Source organism: Hirundo rustica, chromosome 2 (genome assembly GCF_015227805.2).
Source record: "Hirundo rustica isolate bHirRus1 chromosome 2, bHirRus1.pri.v3, whole genome shotgun sequence".
Lineage (NCBI taxonomy): Eukaryota > Metazoa > Chordata > Aves > Passeriformes > Hirundinidae > Hirundo > Hirundo rustica.
Window position 1 is genome coordinate 113,760,173 of NC_053451.1, and position 24,273 is coordinate 113,784,445.

Genomic DNA, 24,273 nt, shown 5'->3' on the forward strand with positions numbered 1-24,273 from the left:
CTCCCTTGGCTGTGATACTATTAAAAACAAATTTAAAATCCTTTCTCTTTTTTGTTTTAAGAACCTGGTCATTCTACTGGTAACGTAATTTTCCCACCTTTAGACACATCCAGTTTATGGTCAATAAAACCTCTATTAAGCTCTTTCAGTGCCCTATAAAGCTGATTTAATCTTGAAACAGAAAGCCAACAAACAACACATGCTCATGCATTTCAAGCACCGAATAATTTGACATGAAAAAATTGCTTAATTTCTGGAAGACTGCAACAGTTTTACCCAGCTATTGAAACTGAACAACGGAAAATCCCAAACTCCAAAACTAAATATATTCTTTAAATCAACAGAAGTCACACCTAGGTATCTTTGGAAAACACAAGAAAACCTTTGTGCCGTGCCAAAGGGTACAAGCAAAATAAGCAGATTTTTGCCTAAGCAAGGAAAGGCCTCATTCCCTTGTTTAATTATTACCTCTTTTTATGCCTTCCCTCAACAAGCAGAGAGACCTTTAAGCCACCTTTGAAACATTAATTTTTTCTTCCCAAGGTGACATTAAATTCCCTCCATGATAGGCATCTTACATCTTGTGAAAGCTGCATGAAGTTCAAGAGAGTAAGAGGCTGATCTCTGTTCCAAAAGTCAGTAGTTTATTAAGAGAGCTGCACCTGCAGAGATACTATAAAAGCACCTCAACTCTTGCCTTCTTTTTTCTTTGTCAGAAACAACTTTGGCTCTTTTCCATGATGCTAAAGCCAGAATTTGCTCCCAGATTATTTTCTGAAGATACCTATAGATCTTCTCTATCTAGAGTTGCTCTGCTCTCAAACAACCAGATGCTGCCAAGAGAGCACGTGTCTCCAGTGATCCAAAAATATCAAGTCACTTGGAGCTCCTTTAAGGGTGAAAGGTATTGCTAAAATAAACATAAATTTCAGCTTTCTTTTGAAAAATAAACTCCTCCAGCACTGTTAGTATTAGGAAGTCTGAATGTTTTAGGTGAGTGCATTGCGTTCAGGCTTAGAGTTTAAATAAAAATACACCCAAATGTATTAACACCCTTCTTCCCACCAAAATGAGATTTTGGAATACTTGATAGCACCTGGACGGGCATATAGCGAGGAAACACTGCATCTGCCTCAGTATTTTTCTGATGTTTGGGTTGGTAATGTGACTATGACTCTCATAGAGCCATAATTCAGAGCAAGCCATTTTGGAGACTCCCTTAATCACATGCCTGGCTGTGTAAATGGCTGCGTTTGTGTTATTTCACTATCTGACTTAATTAGATTACTGCTTAACAAAAGAAACTCACACTCTGAAGGGCAGAAGGGGACATTACCACATCCATCATATCAATGCCCTACTGCTATATTCAGGCTTCTGAGAGACTTGAATCAAAATGTGAAAATTACATTTCCATCCTATATTGTGGTGAAAATGTGGGAGTGGAAACCTAAGACCACATGTCCTCTCAAGCATCATGGGATGAGGTGAGCCCCATGCTGAGTGAGTTCAGTGACTGTGGAGTAGTATCTGTAAAATTTTACCTGTGTGGTTTGAAAACTGGACAGAGTTCACCGTATCAACTTCAAATCCCAAAACCTGTAACAGAACACAGGAATATTTCCTTTACTAACACAACTTCGTTAATACGTTACCCACATCAAAAAACACGGTGAAGAACTCCTCGCTTTCCAGTGCACGCTTAAAAATCTTGGGAGCTGAGTCAACAACCATGCAACATAAGCAAACAGCACAGTGTTCTACTACTGCAACAAACAGGGAACAGAAGTGCCGCTGGCAACAGCACCAGAAAAACACAGCTCAGGATCCTCGGGCTGGAGTTCATCTGGGGATAAGGACAGAGAGGCTGGTCCAGCAGCAAGCGCTGAAACCTTGAAGAAAGCTGGCCTTTCTTGGCAAGAAAAGAAGTACAAGGTACTAAATTAATGCACAATATGGAGGGATGGTGCTGTTGGCATCCCAGAAAACCGATTTTTCTAAAAGGAGGACAGAAGGATCTTAAAAGGGATCAATATTACAAGCCATACTTGGATGTCACAATCAGTTCCTTTACAACTAAAAGAGAATAGAAAGTCATGGAGAATTAATTTGGGGCATGATCGGGTAATAAATGGGAGAAGCAAACGCAGAATAAAGAAAGCCTAAAGCATGCTCTGACAGCCACCTGCAACACTGCTTTACCAGCAATCCAAATACTGAAATACCCAATAATTTCCTAGTGCAATCAACAAATATTCTTGCTGCCCAAAAATACATAAATAACATGAAAATAAGACCATCCAATCAGGAGAAAACTAATGAGGATTTTTACCCTGACAACACCTGTATAATACAGACGGGCATTGCTAGTCAAGCCATTTTTAGACATTTTTATGTGTCATGCGAGGAATTCGAATGCAAAAGTGACATTAACAGTCTGACGCCGCTGAGGCTTTGTTCCCACATCCAGCTTGCTCTGAGTAAGAAATCTCCTCAGAAGAAGTGCTGCTATGTATGGCTCAGTGAGTCACCCTGGGAGATAAGAGCAGTGTGTATGATCCTCTCGCAGGCAATTCACTGGGAGGGGGCAGCGAGCCAACAAAGCTTTTCCAGTCACGTTTTCCAGCGAGACTCACGCCTCTCCCTTTTTCTGTCGTGAAGGCAACTCCTTGGCACAGATTAAAACCTTTTTGGGTGTCTGGTGCCAGACATCAGGCTTTCCCCGTGCCTGTGCTTTTCCTGCGATAAGCCCTTTATTCCAATACCTGGCTACGGGAAGAAGCTACGTGCTGCGACGGGTTGTTCCTTCTGCCTGCAGGTGCTACTCTTCTGTTGTTTCACAGCTCACGTCCACACAGGTCTTCGGAGAATAAATCTCTTATTTCAATATTTAATAAAGGTTTCTGTTCCTTCCTCACCAGAAAGCAAAGCAGTTTTAGATTAGTGGTATGGAATGGAGCGTTACGTCAGCCTGACCAGGCTCAAATTAAACTCAGCATTTGTTTCTCTCAGGTTCATATCTCACCTTGGTGGATTTTATTTTGAAGTCCCGGAAACTGAACGGTTGGGAATATGGCAACACTGTTACGACCTTCACCTTGATGTCTGGATATGCACTTCAAGGAAATAAATGGGAATGTGGCCTCTAACCAGACTGTCATCCCATAATCAATTCCCTTCCCTGTAATGAACATAACTAAATTGTTACTTCCTTAAAGTATCCTGGCAATAACCGCGAATTAATCCATTTCGCTGCGATATTCAGATCACGTCTCTCCAACTACTTAACCCCTGAGACTACAGGACACAATTACTGTGATTTACTGCCTAATCAGGTTTACACTCAGTGCTTTAGGGAAGGAGAGCAGGCACGACTGCTGCAGGCATGCAGCTCTGCAACACTGCCCAGCACTGTCCCAGACAATGGCCACCAAAACCAGCAGTCCTCCTTTTGTGTCTTCCCCAGCACGGGTTATCATTTGATTTCTCAACCAGGTTTTCCACAGGATTAGGGATTTTTGGTTTGTTTGGGCCGGTTAATCTGCTTCAACCGAAAGGTGGAAAAGTACAAGGAAGGCCACTTCTCTTGGAGATAGACAGGTGCCAGGTTAGCTCGGCTATACACTTGGTAAAACAGTAAATAAACTGCTTTGAAGAGTGGATGAAACACAGCTCAAATTCTGCAAGGGACCTTGATATTCTCAGTTTTCTCACCAGTCCCAAACAGTCTAAAAAACACCCTTTAAAGGTCTCCATAAAAATCCCTTGCTGGTGTTAAGTCTACTCTGTAAGTTTCCAATTTCCTCCAAAGTTTTGTTTTGAATAAACATGTATGACTGAAATCTAACACACCTAATTTTGAAACCTGATTCAACCCTCAAAATAACTCACAGTTACTCCAAAGCATTTCCTTTTATAAAGGTGCTTACTAAGGCCTAGGCTTAGCATTAGGAGTAGAATAATCAAAAAGAATGTTGAAGCCACGTTAAGCCAAGTTGTGCGTGTTTTCAAGGCAAACTGCATATAGAATTTAGTCACCAGAAGACAATCTGAAAACAGGATTGAGGTGACAAAAGCAGCTTTTCACAGCAGTCACCTCTTCTAGGACTACAGAAAACACTGTGTTTTTATTTTGGTTTGCATAATTCATTTTAACAACCCTTATCCATTTCTAGTGGATAAGGAAGTGTTGTTTTCTTCCTCCAAGCAACAATTAAAAACCAGTGTTAGTGACTGTCATCCTTCACACCTAAAGGACATTGAGAAACAGTTTCTGATGCTCTGAATGATGGACACTTTCCTTGCTTACCAAGGGAATTTTGTTCAAAAGATGTCTTGTTAAACCTTTTTCATACATACTCATACTATTAATTCCTTGGGCAAAGCTAACTAAAAGCACCGGTTTTGAAGTTTTTTAAAATTATTAAAACTTTCTACTCAAACCAGAGGTTAAATAAATATTTAGTGAAAGTTAACTAATTAGAAATACATTATTTTTGTATGTACAGACCTAGAAAACGGGGACCAGAGCAAATGAGTTGAATGAGACAAATCATACTAAAAAAAATAGTCTCTCATATATGCACACAAAAGTACCAACTCTGACCTGAAAATATGTATTTAGTAGGATAATTTTCCTACTGCGATAAACCAGTAAGAATCAACCTCTTCTTCAGTAAACTACCAGAAAGTAAAAATTCAAAACAGGACTAAACTCCATATATAAAATTTCTTGCTTGTGTACACACGTGTGTGTTCCTTGGACCTCTGTGTAAATAAACCGAAGGACTCACCCCACTTGGATTCTGCCTGTGGCAGAACGAGTCACATTGACCAGCATCAGGACCGAGCTTACAAAGAAATGAACTTTTAATGTTTAATTTCTGCTTCTCTCCACTAGCTTTAGTCCATACCCGTGCTACCTCCCCTGCTCCTTCCATGGTCTAGTTGAGGTATTAGAGATGGGTTGGACTCGATGATCTTGAAGGTCTCTTCCAACCTAAAAAGTCTGTGATTCTGTGATTCCAGCAAGGCTCCTGCAGTGGTATTGCTGCCTCTGGTTTGAGAAATGCAGGGGACAGACACCCTGCAGGTGTCCAAGGGCTCCAGCTGCCAGGGACACGCATGCCCTACGCTGCCACCATCCCCTGAGCTGGATGATCTGCTCTCCTACGGGCGCTCCAGGAGACAATTCCAAGTTTCCACGCTCTGCTGTCACCCTGTGTAAGAATCACTCACCCACAGAACTGGAAACCTCGGGCAAATCTAAGTGTGGGTAAGGATGAGAAGTGCTCTTGCAAGGAAAAAGATGACCGAGTCCATCCTAAATCTCTCAGCCTGCAGTCTAAGCACACGCCAAATGTTCTTCGCAAGACCCAAACCACAGCTGCCCGGATCACATCATACAGTGATACTTGCAATTGAAATCTTAAAGGAAAAGGGGGAAATCCAACATTATTTTTCAAATATCTTCAAATAAACGAGGTAGAACTGTTATACTTCTAAAATCAAATCACAAAACATTAAAACTGGAGGAGTTCTGTGCTTGGAAGGCATGGCTGGCAGATCTGAGTGAGATATTTCAGAAAAATACTTGCAAGACTAAATCCAAGTACACACACAAGAGCAGAACACAGAAGGAACAATCAGCGTGAAGCACACTATGCATGACATCAAATTCAGCCGAGTTCCTCACCACAGATAACTGAAGGAAGGGAACAAATGTCATGCAGTTCTTCCCCCAAGTGCTTTCCCAGCCTTGCAAAGAGAAAGTGGGACCAGGGCAGGGACATGGTCTAGAGAATTATCCAAATGCTCCTCCCCAAAACAGCAAACACTCAAGGGAAAAATCAACACATAATAAAGGAAGAGATTTCTAAATAGACAACCTCTAAAGGTGTTGGCTCTTTTGGAAAAGAGGATGGACAGCCTAATCTTCCAAAAAGCAAAGAAGTAATTTACACTTATATCCAGTCATTATGCCCTAACTAAAAGCCAAAGAAATGAGTCTCCTCCAGGATTAAAATTTTACAAGAGATACCAGTTGTTTCACTAGTAGAGGAACCTAAAGACCCAGACAGACAGAAAATGTCTTATATTGGGTAAGTTACATAAACAGCTGGGTCTCAGTTATGGCTCACCTCTAACCATGCAACCCTTCGGACTTTGCCACTGTGCTGTGTTAATTACAGCTTTGTTTAAAATTTACAGTCTCTCTCTTCCCATTCCTTCCGGAAAACACTTTAACCACATAAACAGTAAAATGTGTTACTTCATCACCACAACAAACCATTGCCTAAGACTGTTAGAAATCAAATATTACAAACACACATTCCAGAGGAGAGTCTCAGTTGTTATGAGAAGAAGAGGCTGAAAAACAAGAAAACCATTTCACAGAATGGAAAATTGCGTGTAGCAACACAGAAATGAGCAGGGAGATTTTGAAGCAAATCCAACATCTGATATTCAGTTTTAATGATTGCCAGCATTTATGTTTATATTTGTGTAATCTACATTATTTACCAGTGGTCTGGAGACAAATAAAGGTACTCATTTTTACCTCCTAATCCTATTTGGTATCCTATTATTAACACCACTTGAGTCAGAAAACTGCTAACTTCAAAGATTAGCTCTGCCTCAGAGTAAATATTAATATAATTTCTCATGTAATAATCTTATTTACTCTGGGAAATGTGAAAAGCTGTTATTGAACTGCTTCTGTTTAAATTTGTATTGCAGCTTTACTATGCTCCTTCAGGGGAAAAAAGTGTCTTTCCAACAGTGTCACACACTTTGTAGTATGCAAGAAATTCTCCTTTTTTTTGTTGTATGTATGCAGTTTGGGGAGGAAAAAAGTATTATGGTTTTTTAAATGTGAGAAATATCTTACCTCCCCTAATTGTGTGAGAAAAACTGTCACTAAAATTACAGAAATATCTGAACTGAACTAATTTTTAGTGGTTTCTGGGGTAGTAAACATTAGGGGGGAAAAAAAATTCCCAATTTCCACTGCATTATATGTACATATTCAGAGAAGGGGGGTTTAGAGGGGGCTGAGATGCTCTGGGAATTGAGGTCATTGGAGGTTTTCAACATCCAAGGAGGATAAATCAGGAGATCCTGAGTAGCCTGGGCTGAACTTAGTGCTGCCCAAGCTTTGAGCCAGAGGCTCCTGAGGTCCCCTCCAGCCTGGGTCACTCCATCGTCCAGTGACACAATTACCTACGAAAAACTCAGTTTTATCCATTGCAGAACTCCACGTGTAAAATCACACAAAATACCACCAGCAGCTCCCCAACCTAACATTCTGGTTCCAAGGATAAAGCTCAGGGTACTCTGTGTTTATGCTATTAACTATGCCAGCTTTGACAGTAAAGATAATAACAGCCTTTGCTGTTAAATGACCAGTGGGCCAATTTAACTAGAATGCTTTAGTTTGTACTTAATTTAAACAACCTTAGAGAACAATGACCTGGTTCTGCAAGAATGAAATTCAATTAAAAACACTTCTCTGTTCTGCAACATGACTGGTATATACTGCCCTCTTAGGGCACTGGCTTTGTGCCTCCAGTGGCATTTCATTTTAAGGTTTGAAATTAAAACCACGAAGCAGTAATGCAGCTCAAGTTAGAGGAAAAACTGGAACGAGGAAAAGGCAGAGGGAAAAAAAAAACCAGAACAGTGTAAGAAGAGAAAAAAACCCCAAAAGTTTGTTTAAAGCCACACTGTGTAGATCTGCATGCATGTTTCTTCCACAGTATTTATGTTCCTGATACATGTTCACAGGTTGCTATCTACATTTCATGGAATAAAGGCAGAACCTCCAGCCAAACTCTTCAGTGCCTTCAAAGTTCCTAGTTTTGGAAAACGTTAGCTTTACCATCAAAACCAATTTTCTCAGATGAGACTCCCAACAAAATGGTTTGTAAACCACAAATCCAGGGAAATTATCAGTAGTTGAAATTGTTAATCAGGCTCAGCCAGTCATTCATACAAATTGTTTTATTGTGAACACAAGGAATCTTGGGTTTTTTATTATCTGAGCTGCAAATGTGCCACAGGTAAAAATCCCACAACCCTAAAAGATGAGTTTAACTCTAAGGGGAACAGAGTTTGACAGGAAAAGGGCACAGAAAAATGGTTAGAAGATAAGAAGGAACAAGGTTCTGCTAATCAGGAGAAGAGAACCTTTGAGACTCACTTCTAAAAGGAGAATTTGACTTCCATGCATCCAATTCTCCCCAAAATAAATGCAGCCGTGTATTATAACACTTAAATTCCTTGCACCTCAACTCTTCTGCTTTGTAGCAAGACACTTTTTTTGCAAGTAAAACTTTGCAAAAGGACGACTCTTCCTCTAATTAATATTCAAATGATGAAACATTCAAGCCAGACAGTCCCATCCTTTGTATGGTACAGTATGGTACAAATGGTACAGTAGGAGTAAATACTAAAAAAAAGCAAGAAATATAACAGATACCATCAAATGAACCAAAAGCACCCAGCTCTCTCAGCCTGTCCTTGTAAGAGAGACGATCCAGTCCTCTAATCATCACACCGTGAATTTTCCTCTGATTTTCAAAACTTAATGGCAGCGTACGACAAGCCATGGGGCTCCACAGAAAGAAAAGAAAATAAAGTCCTCAGCTTCAAAAGCCAGTCAAACCTTGCAAGCACTGGGGAGTATTTTAATTTATATCATTGAAAGCACACAGCAGCATTTTAAAAAAACAAGTGAATATTTAAGAGCAAATCCTACATCTCAAATATATACAAATACACAAAATACAAAGATTCCCCCCGCCCCGATTGTTTTATTAGCACCCTGTGAGGTTTATCCCAACTGTGGCATCAGTCAAAGGACAAATTTTTATAGCACAAAGATGTAAATAAACCAAGGGGGTTACCAAGATTTAACTAGACACAATTCATGAGGAATTTTCAAGAAATCTTGGGGCAAGATTCCAAATCACTGACTTTTAGCAGAGCATGTGTACCGGTCACAAACTGAATTAGCTAGGAATGCCTGTACTTGTGTAAAAAAATTGCTGTATCACATAAACCAAAACCATTCTATTCCTTCCCACTTTTTAACATATGTTAAACCCAATCTTAATTGAAAGACATTAACAGAATTAACTTTACTACCACTGTTAAAATTACCAAACAAGGCGATTGAGGTTTGGTTTTTGGGGGGTGTTTTTTTGCATAGTAATGGCAGCAATACTTTCCAATAAGAAAGTCTCTGTGTCAGGCTATAAATTGCTCTATGCATCCATTGTATTACAATCTGTTTGCATCCATGTCCTACAGTTTGGAACTTCATCTCACACAGCCATCACCGCAGCTCCAGTGAACACCACTGCTCTGCTGTACTCCTCTGGAGATGGCATAGAAACGTGATTTAAAAGGCTGAATTCCTATAATCAAACTAATTTGGAATGGGAGAAAGAAAAATTTCCCAGTTGCAGCTTGCGCTTCTCGCTGTGTGCCAGCTCTTTCACTTAACTGCATCTCCTTCCATTTGCTGCTGAACCAAAAAACATACATTGTACTGGGTGCAGAAAAGTAAAAACACAATTCAGTTGGAGAAATAGGAACTCGAGAAAAAGAAAAGGCATGTCCTGACAATTAGTGAAGTGGGAATAATTGCTGGCGTGGGCTGATAAACTGAACTGAAACTGCTATTGACTAACCAATCTCTTTTTTCTCTGAGCTTTTAATAAGGCACAGCAAATATCTAAAGAGAACTCTGTACTTACAGAGTTGTAATTAAGTGCAGCAACTGACAAGGCACTGCAAAGAAAAATCATTAGGATATTGTGCCAGGATAAAAATATTAGGGCAAATAAACTGGGGTCAGGGATGCTGGACACGTTATTGGTGATTTATGAACAGACCACTTCAAAAAATCTGAGGTTAGAAATAGACAATTACAAAACAGACAGTAAAAATATACACCAGATGACCTTGAGAAAAAGACACCATAATGGAAGAAGGATATGAAGCTATTAGAGAGCATCCAAAGGAGGGCTACAAAGATGGTGAAGGGTCTGGAGGGGAAGCCTGATGAGGAACATCTGAAGGGACTGGGGTTGTTCAGCCTGCAGGAGACTGAGGGGAGACCTCACTGCAGGTACAGCTTCCTCCTGAGGGGAAGAGCAGGGGCAGGCACTGATCTCTGCTCCGTGGTGACACTGACACAGAGGGAATGGCCTGAAGATGTGTCAGAGCAGGTTGAGGTTGGATATCAGGAAAATGTCCTTCCCCCAGAGAGTGGTTGGACACTGAACAGGGCTCGTTTCTTCAGTGACACTCCTTTTTCACCTGTGATCAACTGCATACCCATTTTCAGGATTTAGAAGCTGACTTCAGCACTGGACACACCACAGAGGACAGAGTAAAGACTGGAGCAGAAAAGAAATCCTCTCCCTTCTGTCAGAGCAGATGACAATTTTTGTCACGGTGCTCTGGCAAAATTGGTACTCACTGAGGATTTGCTGATGGGCTGATCTAGCTGTAATATCATGACCAACTGAACAGAAAAGACTAGAACAGCCTGGGACTGCAGTGAATCTGTCCCCAAATAATTTCTTGGTTTTTCTGAAAAGGCTTGCAATGCAAGTACTTATCTGAATTTTAATGAGGCCAAATTCAAGAATATCCGGTAATGCCTTAAGGATGCTTTTCTCCAAAGAAGTATGGAAGACACAGGAATACTTCAGAGCAAATACCACAATGTCACTAATTTTTCTTTGCACCTGGACAGACTGACATGCACTACTAACTGTTCAATGCAAGATGCTCAGATGACATAAAACAGATTCCTTTATCAAAATCCCCCTCAGCCATTTCATTCAGCACTAAGAAATTCCTTGTTCTACATCATGACCATTTCCACAGGCCACTCAAACAAACAGCCCCTTGTGCCTGCAAGACACACAACCTCCTCAGCACTACTCCCTGCATCACAACAGTGCTAGGTCAGCACTGAGATGACTGCAGGGTCAAAAGATTTGTGGTAGAGCTGCTCTATTGACCTTTCTATGGGCAGGAGGCCATTCCTGCCATCTGGAGTGGTATTAAGTGATGGATCTGCAAGACACCCATTTATAAAGGTTAAGGCCCATGAAAGACAAGAAAAAAACTGTTTCTGATACTGTTTTCCCCTTCATTCTTCCCACTAAAGGACAAACATAAAAATAGCAGAACGAAGTGGCGCTGGGGGTCTCTGCCTGCCTTCCACCCAGGAAACACATTCCACCTGAGACTCTTTACCGTCAGGCAACAGTGCCTTCAGGTGCTGATTTTAGATGGAGAAGTAGGTTCACTGCAGATCTCAGATTCATCATCTTCATGCTGCCTCCTTCTACACTTGGATGTAATTTGACAAAAACACCATACTGTCACTGCAAACTCCTGCCAGCTGGAATCCTGCAGTGCTACACGAGGAAGTTTGCAAACACTGGTAAGGAGAGGCAGACACAGACAGCAGCAATAGGTTCAACAGGCGTGGAAATTATCTCTTTTATTTTAGTGAATGAAATGGCAGAGGAGGATCCCACATCACATTCTTTCCCTCTGATTTTTACTTTATTTTTAGTCCTGCTGTACATATTTTTCCTAGCCAGGTCCCTAACCACCAGCCCATCAGCAAGGTGTGGGCATGCACATTTTGTACGTCTAAGGCAGAGTTATCCTACGAGAGAGATTTGTTTTATCCAGCACATGCTTTATGTGGACTTCTTAGATAGACTATGAATGGATCCCACTCTCCTACCAAAGGTTTAGACCTTATATTGCATGGTAAGAGAGACTTGAAGAAACACAACAGGAAACAGCTCTCTGATGGAGGTGCCACGTGATCTGAAGATCAGACAAGGCCACACACAGGAAGAAGGAAGCCAATAGAGAGTGAATGTCTCGCTACTTCCTTCAAAATAAGCAGATGTCTTATTTTGTCTTAGAGAAGAGTTTCCTTCAGCAGACAGCAGGTGCAGGAGCCTGGGGCTTGCTCCTGCCCTGGCACCTCAGCTATGCCAAAAGAGCTGTCTGTGGGGCTGTGTTAGGGAACTGGATCAGGAAACTGGCTCACAAAATAAATGCTCACTTTCTTCTTTTCCATCTTTGCCAAGTCATTTATAACCTGGACGGCCTCTCAGAGCAGTTTAGCACATGGCCTCACAAAATGACTTTCCTTGGAGCACTGAAGTGGACACAAAATAGTGCAGGTGGAAGGAGCAGCTGGCAGCAGTAAGGCCAAAGCAAGCGTTTCTCAATCTGGCTTCTCTACTGAAACCAGATTTCAGTACCATAGAGGACAGGTGACAAAACAGAACTTCTCAAATTTAAACACTAGCTCGCCATGTGAGCGTTTGGTTGTTGCATGAATGGGCAGAGGCACAATGTTACTTCCATTAACTACAGTGAGAACAGAACAGATGGGTTTTTTTAAACCTTATGTTTTCATTTTTGTTAAATGTTCACAGTTGTGTTGATAGTTTCTCACAGGTAGTGTGGTGCTCACCCCTGTGAGCCAGGGACTGTATTCTGCCAGAAAAATGAGAGTAACCACAGTGGAGATGGAAAAAGAGTTTTCCTTCAGTGTAACCTTGAGCAGTAGTACGTACCATCCAAAGAAAAAGTCATAAAATACACAGATTTGTAATATAGATATATTTATTTTTTTCTAGATTTAGGCCAGACTTTACTAAATACATGACGATAAGCCCACTGTACAATTCTGCAAAACAGTATTGAGAATTTAGCCAACATTTTCTTTCGCTGTAATTCATTTTGTTTTTCTTTCCCCTTAGAGAAGATGAAGACAGAATTACCATGTTGAGCAGAGCTATAAAGAAACATGGTAAAACTCAGGAAAAAACCCCAAATTACTTAGTGTTAAAAATAAGAGGAGTATGAAAGATAACACCCTTGGCTTTATTGGCTAGCAATCTGCCAAATGAAGTAAGAGAAGAAATGTTGCTGTATTCTGATATTGTGGGACAGACCACATTTTGGATGTTTGCATTCTTTGGATGTTTCCAGTGGGCAATGTTCTTGAAGACTGTCATGGATTCCTCCCTTCAGCTTATTAATGTCATTGATAGCTGCGCCATCCTTGCTGGAGATTTCCACACAGATCCTCTTCTGAGAGGTAAAACATGAGTGGACCCCGCAGTGGGGAGAAAGGGAGAAGTTGTGGCCAGACTGGAAGAGTTCTGCAGGACAGGAAAACCATTTACTGCTGGTTTGGGGAGCGACTGCATCCATGGATAAGAAAGCAGCCCTCCAGCTTTTGTTTTGCCACAGGGGAGAGACTTTCCATTTTCCAGTGTGTGCTCCAGCACCTCCTCAATCCCACACATCCAGCTGGCGAGAGGTGCTTTGCATTCCCAAGACAGCAAAGTTAAATCACCATGCAAGGATTTCTACTCAGCCCAAACTACTCCATATGCTTAAAATTTACAAAGGATGACAGAGGGTGAAGAGAAGTTTGTTTTGTTTTTAAATGAAGCACAGAAGAGGTTTTGGTATCTCAGTTCCCTCTCTTGCTCTATGGATAATTGTTCCAGGTGTTAAGGGAACTGGAGCTCAGAGGCGTCACGGATGAATTAACACGAACAAATACGAGTCCTGAACAAAGGCTTGAAAAATTTCAGGTAGTTCAGCACCGTAATATTTTTTTAGCTATGATAAGTCACCCCACTGCTGCCAGGCCACAAGATGATGAACTAGTCTGGCTTCTCCTGGGGCTCATATTATCTATCAGCACAGACCTCCCTGGCATGTCTCAAACATTATGCTCATCATATATATATTTTTCTCCTCTGTACACATTACTATGCAGCTGAACACTCTACTGCATATAGTAATTTCAGAAGAATGGACATTTTTATGTCCCAAGACTAATGTCCAGCTCCTCACATTAACCTTGCCTCACCAATTCCAGCCTGTTTTCAATACAACACGAGCAACTGAAGTGGAACTTCCACTTGCATCCGTTCAGCCTAAAGAAGCTAAAAATACCTGCCTGGTATGTGTTCAGCCAGCCATGGATAATGCTGTATCCCTTATCTAAAATGACTAAATATGCTTTTCATCATTTTTTTGGATATAAATAGAAAAAGTGAATAGTAAAAGGCAACAGTTTACTTAAAGGAAGATTCTAGAGCGCTATCAGCAACTTTGTATGTCCTCTGTTTTTCTTAGGTGTACCTTTGTACAATTTGCATATATATATACAATTAAAGATTAATTTTATTATTTCAAAGTATACTTTTGTTTGTAATACATTTCCCTACATTTTAACATGAAATTAACTTTAACTTGAAGCATTTTTTCCCCCAGAAACCTTATCACTCTTCACTCTGTTATCTGTCCCTGTTTGTTCATACACAAAAAATATATTCTCTCATCTGGAGATTTCATTTGGAGCAGAAATAAGACATCAAATACTGGAAAAACTTTTAAAAATTGTCTAAGACTTAAAGAGAGAAAATAAGGCCATTTCTAATATAAAAATGCCTTAAGCAAGTAAACACTTGCTACTCAGTCTCTGAGTACATTATACTCCCCACACAAACAGTGCAAATCCACCTCTAGGCAAGGTTTTCCAGTCTTTTAATAAGATTTTCAATTTCTTGACAGCTCAATTTTTTTTTTTTTTCCAAAGACAGTGGGTGAATCAGGGTAAAGTATTTTTGCTTCCTCTCAAGTCAAATATTTGCATGTACTTGTAGACACCAAATGGGATCCTCCTTCATCTTTTCCCTTGGCTGTGTTGAGACAGATGAAAAGATTACATTTCTGTCAAAAACTATTTGTTCACTAGACGTCACTACACACACTCCAGTGTAACTATTGTGTCAAATACCAGCATATGCATCTGCATGGTTCAAACTTTCACAATTTGCTATGAAAAAGCCAGCAAATTATCAGAATCATCAATCATTGTAAATATTTATCACTATCTTTTTGAAAAGTTTAAAATGCCAACCGGTCAACTGTCCCCCTACACACTCTGCTCAGTAACTTAATGCATCTTAAAATGCTTTTTGCAGCTTTACAGCTGTGTTATACAATCAGCCTGTGTGAACATCCCTCGGCATTTCTGTATTTTCATGACAAAGGCTTATTTAACAAGCTGCCACTACTGAGTGACTTGCAGGAACAGTCAGAAACCCCACAGACCTGACCTTGGTTCAGTCAGTCCCACTCTGTTCAGCAGAGGCTCTGCCCAGAGTCCACAGCACACCTGCAGCCCCAGCTGCACCTCTTCTAGGCAGGTTGAAATGACTCTAATTTTTCAAGCTGATTATTTTGCATTAGTAGCTGAAAAGGTTCCATTAGGGGTTTGAAGAGAAAATTGAGGTCTCTTTGTTTAGAGTTGTGCACAAACACAAACTCCTGTTGTTGGGTAGAAGTGAGACCCCAGTAGCTTCAGTCTAGTCTATCTCAAAGCAATGTCAGGAGCTGAAAGTGACACAGACACCCCTTGTTGTTGTTGTCTTTCGAGTAATAATCTACTTTCTTATCCCCTCCCAGTCCTGTCCCACTCACCTTCCCTCCCAGCTTACCATGCAGGTGGAAAGTCCATCCCCTACAATCTTCTGAGATGTTCAAAGTTCTCCCAGCGCACCTGAGCTGGGTTCACCTGGACAAACACTTCTGCAGTGTCTGGTAAAGCCTTTCCCCAAATATCCAGACTGCCAGCCGGGGGGAGCCACCTTGTTTGGACTTTTTGGATTACAAGTCTTTTTCAGGGCCTCACCTTGTGCAAGATATTCACCAGACTTTTGCAGCTACATGTGCTGACATCCACACAAGAAACAAAAGCTCTTTGCACAGCTCTGAACAAGCCCTTACAAGAGGGGTTGTCAATTTTTTAATGTCTTGGGTTGGTTTTTTTTTTTAATTCATTCACCCCTTATCTACCTTTCTTAAAAGAAGAAAGTCGGGGGAAAAAAAGCATGCTTCCACAATCATTTGAAGTATGATTCTAGAGCAATAATTGTTGTTTCAGCTATGCAATTTAGGACAATCTTTGGATATTACAAAGACCAAATACATTCTTTCATCTTTGTATTTATTTTTTTTTAAGGTTTAGTTTTTTTCAGCCTTTGATCTGTAACAAAAATAAGGACTACACAGTTAGAACATTTCTTATTGTTACTCTGTAAAGACTTTTCATTGATTCATCCTTCTTCTGACTCATACTGTTAACACAATAGCAGCATTTGAAAAAGAAAGAGTCATCTTAAATAAGAGATGTACTTTATTTTTTTTTAATTCTTAAGCCATTTGACTACACTTTTCAACAAAATAAAGAAAAAAGTCTTAATTTTTTTTTTGCTAAGGCAGTAGATAATTAGCAAAGTTCAACTGATACTGGTTTTGGTCTCAGTATATTCTGGACTAGGCAGCTCAAGACTACTCCTGAATATCAGAGAAATTACCACCTGTGCTGACCAGGGTTGTTTTCCCATCTTTCCTACAAATAAGAAGGAGCTAAAAATGTAGACTAACTGTTTTCTTTCCAGAGGAGAATTACTGAGAACTACTCTGAGAATCATCAATCCTTTTTAATACCTGGACAACTATCTGGATTTAGCAAGGGGAAAAAAAAGTTTAAAAAAAAGCAAAATAATTGAACAGATTTCCAAGGGCCATTTTATTCTGTATTGTAGAAACTGTTTATGGTTCTACAGTTCAGCACAGACAATTTCATTCTTCAGATACAAAAAATTAATGGTGTTTGTCTCAGCTTTTAGCTCCATCTTCAAGGTTAGCAGATATAAAAAGAAGTTAGGAATTAAATACTCAAAACAAAGGCATGATTTTCTCAAATTCTATGAGTATTAGGGCAGACAAAACAAACAAACAAAACCACCCTGAACCATCACTGTTACTGAAACATAAGCAGAGATCAACACTCTGGTTTGTAGACAGGAGTATGAACTATTCCAACGGCAACTAAATGCAAATGTCCAGTGTCCAGGTAAAAATGGCTGGAATTTTCTCATGCCCCTTCCTTATACTTTCAAAACTCTTTCTTGGAAGCTCATGGAGGCCTCAAGAACTGAGCACACCGATTGACACAGATTCCCAAGAGCTGATATTACGATGGGTGCAGTATCTGAATCTTAAATTCCTCTGCCCACCTAAGTTTTCCTGTTGATCAGAATGAGGTATCTCTGCAGAAGAGAAATTGCCTTGTCCTTCTGGATACTCCATGGTTTGAAAAGGAGTTTGCCAGTTCTCTTTGTTTGCCAGTTCTTCTCCCTTTAGTTATTGCCACATTCTGCCTACCTAAAAGGTGGGGCAGGAAGGGCAAGCTAAAATTATATTTAAAATTAACAGCTAAGAGAGGTCTCTAAGGAAAAAAAAAACACACATGATAAAAGTGAAGTTAAATGTCATGATGACAATATACCTCACAAAAACTGTGACAAATCTTAGGATTAGAAACATTTAGAAACTTAGAAACTTTTTTTCATCTTTTAAATAATTTATCTGACTCACGGTGGAAACTCCCCAAGTTAAGGTACACCCTACTGCTCTTCCTCTCTTAAATGCTAGTTGATCCTGAACCGCTTCCTGATTCTAAAAGCTCAGAATACACAGCTGCAGAATAACAAGACTGTTTTTAAAATAATTCAGAATTATCTTCAGAACTTTTTAAAGAGACAGTAAGACCATGCAAGTAAAAACTATTTAAACTCTTGACAAGGCAGAATTCAAAGCAGTGCTGAGGGTAGTTCACTCTTCAGCAAATCCAGGTGCACGTTTCCTCTACGACCTCTTAGTTAATCTAGATTGTCTAATTACTTAAATGTATTTTAACCTGAAATGATGTAAAGACTTCTAACATTTCTCACTTAGCTCTATTACTTCCATTATTATAACTGCTCTAATATATGGTCTGTTTTGCTGTGTTTGCCATATAGAAAGCGTTTACAACACATTCCACAGAGGAAGCCCTTCCACGTACCTACATTTTAAATACTTTAGCTTTTTCTCTAGTGAAAGCCTGACAAAATGCAACCAACTGATTAAAAAAGGGATCTTAAAGAATTCTCTTCTGTGCAGATTGCTGGCTATTGATAGTAATGTCGCAGATATCCACCAAAGATCAGGTCATGCAAACACGAGTGATGTTTTTTAGACCAGTCTGCAAAGAGCAGGTGAAACCATGTCAGGTTTTCTATTTGGATGCTGCTGTCCAAATGCAGATTCCTGAAATGTTGTGTCAGGATTTCAGCCCATCAGACCTCACAAGCACACAGACACACATCCACATACACCCTGCCTTGCAAACTCAATACTAATGAGCTCCGAAGGGAGCCTCACTTAACTGGCTCAGGAAACTAAAGCAAAAAAAAGAGAATGGGAAATAAAAGCATGCCAGACTTGCACTCAACCTCAAGAATAGGTATGGGTTATCATTTTCATGGCAATATAAAAACAATATAAGAGAAACACTCAGGTTTTTAATTCTCATCATAAAGAAATGCAAAGTTTCACTTTGGGCCACCTTGCCCCATCTGATGTTCTAGCAAAACAAGGGTTTAGGTAACTTTCCAGCAAGCACAACTCCACTAAGGGCTGCCTACATAGGATTTGCAGTTGCAGCCAGCAGTGGCAGGAGTTTGACTGCTCCCCAAGTAAATTTCCTTTCCTCCCACTCCAGAAACTTCTCATTACACTATACACTGAGGAATATTACACAGCATGAGTGCAACAGCCAGAGAGAGCACAAAGAACAGCATGAGAACAAAACCTAGCTACACCATCAAAAAGGGTTTTTTAAACTCTCAATAGTATTTTATACCATCATAGCCAAGGAACTAAAGACACTTTCCAGGAACCCATCTGTCAAGTTACACAGCTCAGGTGTCACAGAAAGGTTAAGCTACAGAAAAGTAAAGAGAACCTTTGATAGAGAATTAGAATGGAGAGAGAGAACAGTTTAAGAGACTGGAGATTTCTGGAATAAGTACTACTGTGTGCTCTTCTGCTACACAGAAACTGAAAGGGGAAGGACAATCTCGGGATCATTTTGTTATGAAAGGAAGGACAGCTGGCCTGCAGTTCACTGACAACCTTTTTGGCCTGGAGCTCTACATACTCGTATTTTTCCACAATACTCAGATTACACAGGTACATCAACCTTCACCATACATTAATTTTCAAGAGACTTGGTTACATTATAACTGGATGGTGATACGGGGGTGTGACACTGGCTTGTGGCAGGTCTGATCTCACTTGCATCATTTATCAGAGTATATCATCTCTCCTGTCTAGTCAAATGAGTTACACCACCGTTTGCTAAGCACACACCAAGATAACCAACGTCACAACACAGCGTGCTCTGGTAATGGGGTTCTTAGCTTATACAGCTGTTAAACAGCTGTTCTTAGCTCCAAACAGACACGTGTGTGTCAAGGCACAAGGACGGGGCAGGCCCCTAATTAGCCCTTTAGGATACAGACCCTTCACAAGAGCCAGCGATGCGACGGGCAAAGGTTCGCCCAATGTTTTCCCACCACCGGCGAGATCCAAGCAAACAGCTCTGAAGGCAGCACATGACAGCCATGAAGGCCAAGATCCAATTACACCCTCGAGCCCCGGGCCATGTCAGGCAGCTTCTCTGGCCCTGCCTTGCACCCGCATTAAGTGGCCCTTACACCCCACTACAGCTTCCCCAGACCACCCGGGGAGGGGGATCACCCAGCCCCACCGCCCCCGAGGGCAGGAGGGGCTTAACTGGGTGCCGGCACAAGGACACCGCTGCCCCGAGTCGCCGGCACGGGACACCGCGGTGACCGTGCCTTAAGGGGCAGGAGCCCCGGCTGGATGCGCCTGCTGGCGGCAGCCGAGCCGGCTTCATCCCGGAGCCGGCGCAGGCAGCGCGGAGCCGAGCAAACCCACCGGCAGCACCCCCGGCTCCCCCTCCCTGCGGAGCCCGCTCGCCGTGCCACAGCCCCAGGAGGAGCTGCGTTAACGGGAGCGGCGCGGAGCCGGCGGGAGGCGCAGCCGCAGCGGCCGCGGGGTGCGCGGAGCCGCGGGACGGGCACTGCCGCCGGCACCGGGGCGGGCGCCAGCGCGGGCATCTCCCCACCGAACCCTGACCTTACCCCGGCTTGGCAGGAGCCGCCCGGGCGCCGGAGCTCGGCGGGCAGCGCTGCCGTCACACCGCCCGCCCGGCTCTCCGCGCCGCCCCGCAGGGAACGGCGGCGGGGAGAGGGGAGGAGGAAGAGGAGCAGGTCCGCGCCCGCTCACCTGCAAGGGGAAGGTGGCCGCCTTGTTGCCCACGTAGCCGCGGACGACGTGGCTCTGGATGGAGAGCACCCGGCACTCGGGCTCCATGGCTGCGCCGCGCGCGCCTGCCCGCGCCGGGCCGAGGTGGCGGCGCCGGGAGCAGGAGCGGGGGGCGGAGCGCGGGCGGCGTGACGCGCTGGCCCTGCCCGCCTGTCACACACCCCCCGCGGCGGGGAGGCAGGCGGGGAGGCGGGCACGGCCCGGCTCCGAATGGCCGCCGCGCCCCGCTCGCCGCGGCGCTGCGTGCGGGACGGAGGGGACGCGGCTCCCCCTCAGCCGCGGGCAGCCCCAGCGCGGCCCCCGCCGCGTCCCGGCACCCACCGGCGTCACGCGGTCACGCGCCCCGGCGGGGCCAACGGCGCCGAGCAGCGAGCGCCGGGCCCGGCCCGCTCCGCCCCGGGGCCCGGACACGGCCGCAGCGGAGCGCGCCTCGCCCCGCCGCCGCGGGCATCGCGGGGTGAGCCCGGCTGGAAGCGACCGCTGCGGGTCACCAGGTCCAGCCTCCCGGCCCAGAGCACACGGCATGGCTCTGGAATATGTCCGGTGGAGGACATTCCGAACCCTCTCTGGGCTGGCTGTCCCGGTGCTCGGTCAGTGCGCGGTGAAGTTCTTCCTCATGCTCAGGTGGAACTTCGCCCCCGTGCTGGGCGCCAACGAGCAGAGCCTGGTCCATCCTCTGACAGCCCCTTTTTAGATATTTATACCCATTAATGAGGTCCCTTTAAGTCGTCTCTTCTCGAGTCTGAACAGGCCTCAGCCTTTCCTCATAAAAGAGATATTCCAGTCTCCCACTCATCCTCATTGCCTTCTGCTGGACCCGCTCCAGGAGCTCCATGTGTCTCCTGTCCTGAGGAGTCCAGAACTGGACACAGTAAAGGAGCATTTTCTGCTTGGTATTGTAGTGAGGTGGGGGCCAACCTCCTTTCCCCATGTCTACAGTGAGAGGACTAGAGGAAGTGGTCTTAAGCTGAGGCAGAGCTGATCCAGATTTTATTGCGCTTTTAGTGTGCTCAGACATTGGAATAATTGCCCAGGGAAGCAGTGGAATTACCAGTCCTGCAGATGTTTAAGAGACGTCTGGATCTGGCACTGAGTGATGTGGTTTAGTGGTTATGGGGTTACAGTGGTGCAGTGAGGTGGACAAAGCATGCTCCCCTGTGCCATGCCATGAACCACCCACAGATACCCACACCCTGCTGGAAAGCCAGGACTGGCACAAACATTCCACCTGTGCAACAAGTTTCCCTTCCTTGACTGTTCAGAAAGTCCTGTGGCGTCACAGGCAGCAATGCCTGGAGGTGGCACGCTTGTCCAAGCTGTGGGTGCCCTGACAGAGCACCACCCTTACAGCTGACTTCTGAAGTGAGTGCAATTGTGTGTTATTGACCCAAAAAAAAAAAAAAAAAAAAAAAAAAAAATAAAAACACCTTCAGAGGGCTGCCAAAGATTTAAGGAAGATGTATGCGCTGGCTGGCAAGTGCTACAATACATCAAGACTCTGCTGAGATGGGACTTGGTAATGTGTTTGGGAATTTCATCATCCTTTGGCCATTTGTCATTATTGACCGTCACAGGTTCAATCACAGCTCACAACAAGAAATGGCACCTGATGCCTCTTGTTCTTCTTCGTGGATAGCTTTGAATCGACTCTTGAAATAGTGTGATTATTTCTTAAAAAGGTGAAAGAGTATTTTCCTCATCATAAGTAATCTTTTGGAAAATGAGGGAACGTTGCTGTTCTCTCTTCAGATGTCACTTGTATTAGAAAACTATTCTAGGCTGGCCTAACTAAACTGTTGCTTCAGCCCTTCAATACATTCTTTTTTTGAATTGTAGAAATCAGTGCAGCTCCGTGGAGGGCCAGAGCAATGAATTATCTGCATCATGTACGCTCCCGGTCCTCTAGCTTAGAGGACAATTGTTGGAATACAGATTTTCCCCCCCTCCTTTTCCCTGGTTTTCATCCTTTGCTCACGATTAGTGCTTACTGCACCACTTTGACCTTGTAAGCAAAGATACACGCACACCAGTTCTATGCAGGATTGCTTCTTTCTTCCTAATACTCTGAAATGTCCAACAAAATCCAGTTCCTAGAAAAATTTATGCTTTCCCCAGAGGAATATCTGAAGCCTCTCCTGATGGATTTTAATGGATTAAGGAGTAGAACCTGCATACACCAAATGTGTGTGACTCAACAGTATCCAGCCCTAACATTTTTCAAAGTATGGGGGAATACACTAAAAAAGTTGCCACGAGCAAAACAAAGGTCAGAAAACATTTCTCCTTCCCTTCCAGAAAGCAGCTCGTCTAAAGGTGAGTACACAAATTTCTGAGCAGTGGTTTTTACAGACTGTGCCATATTTATTCTTTAAGAAATCAGGCCTCTCCCTCATAAACAGGACTATGTGTCTCTGAAAAAAGTGAAGCTAAGCTTCAATTTCATAGTGGTCGCGCTTCCTTCTGTGCTAGCCTCAAAAAAAACAAAACAAAACCAAAAACAAAAACAAAAAAAACAACAAAACAAAACAAACAAACAAAAAAAACCAAAAAACAACCAAACAAAAAAAACCTCCCAGGTATTCCTCCAAATCTGGGGATTACTAAGACTGTTTGAGGAGCAAATAACTGTACAATGGATGACAGAAAGATTAATTAAGAAAAAAAGAATAAGGCAGGGCAGGTTAGATCAAAAAGTCAGCAACAGAGCAGCTGTTCTCAGCTTCCTACTACAGCTGCTGCTGTAGAACTGCTTGGATGGTACCTCCTCAAGCTCCTGACCTCTGAGTGGGCTGTGCATGGAGTTCTGTGGTTTATTTTCTTTAAGACAACCTGACCTCTCAAACCAGATCCCCTTGGTCAGAGCAGAACATTTGTTGGAAATAATGAAATTTGAGGAGCAGTTTGTCAGAGTTTGATCAAGAAAGAGTATAGTCAAAAAGACCACAGTTTACCAACAACTGCCAATCTTTCTTCCACAAATGTTCCTCCTATGCTCTCCTTCTACAACTCACTTGAATGTTTCTCACAGCTCCCTCATTCTCTGCTCAGCCTGGCACTGCACCACAAACACACCTTGTAGCCAGCCTGAGGCAAAAATACACACAAGAGTTGTCCAGCCAGCAGTTCTGGAAGATACACGTCTTTCCCTGCCTTCCTTGCTCCTGGGCAGACAGAACAAACATCCTTCTGGGCCAGTTCTTGCACAGACAGATGCCTTCCTATATCTTTGTTGTTACCCTTTGGAATTCCAGCTCACTATGCATGAAGAAACTGTGAGATTATAGAGAATAACAAGCTTAAGATGGGTCAACGATGTCACAATATTGCAATAAAGGTAATCACCTTTTGGATTGCATAAACCACAGCAGAGTCTGCCAGATAAAGGAAGCCATCCTGGACTCCTCCAGTCATACTCAGCACTGGCTGGGTCTCTGAAAAAGTACTGCTGAGTTTTTGGAACTGGTGGTGTTTTATTCAAAATGGAACAATGGCACAATGCAAGAGGCTGTAAGAAGAGTCCAAGGCTCAGGACACACAGCCTAGGAGGAAATGGTTTCTTTAGCTTAATGAAAGCTCAACTCTAATGATGGCCTACAAATGCATACGACACAGAGGGAATAAACCAATTTCCATAATGGAGGGCTTGCTGCCATTATGAAAGGGTTTATGAAACACATAGGAAGAGATTGCTTTGAAAGATTGAAAAAGTTTCATTTTCAGTTTGTTTGTTTTTCATAACTACTGGAATAAATATTTTATAAATATTGATAGCTATGTGTAAGTTATTTTGGAACAGGAGACAGACTTTGCTTACCTTGGTCTCCTGAAGCCCAGATTTTTGATATAAGCCCAATGGGAAAATTATTGGGCTGCCAAGAGTATGATACATTGAACTTGATAGAAGATGCATAGAGGGAGGGCCTTAAATCAGATTTTATGCATTGTATATGG

The 24,273-nt window shown here is 42.7% G+C and overlaps 1 protein-coding gene across 1 annotated transcript in view; it reads right to left on the bottom strand.

Moving 5' to 3' along the window:
- The window catches only part of PDXK (pyridoxal kinase), a 46,219-nt gene extending 25,754 nt beyond the window's left edge, over positions 1–20,465 (bottom strand). The window contains exons 1-2 of the mRNA XM_040053744.1: positions 20,284–20,465; positions 1,545–1,599 (exon numbers count right to left, since the gene is read on the bottom strand). Coding sequence (XP_039909678.1) covers positions 1,545–1,599; positions 20,284–20,370 — 142 coding nt within the window. The 5' untranslated portion in view covers positions 20,371–20,465. The remainder of the gene's footprint in view (positions 1–1,544; positions 1,600–20,283) is intronic.
- Positions 20,466–24,273: the final 3,808 nt, after the last annotated feature.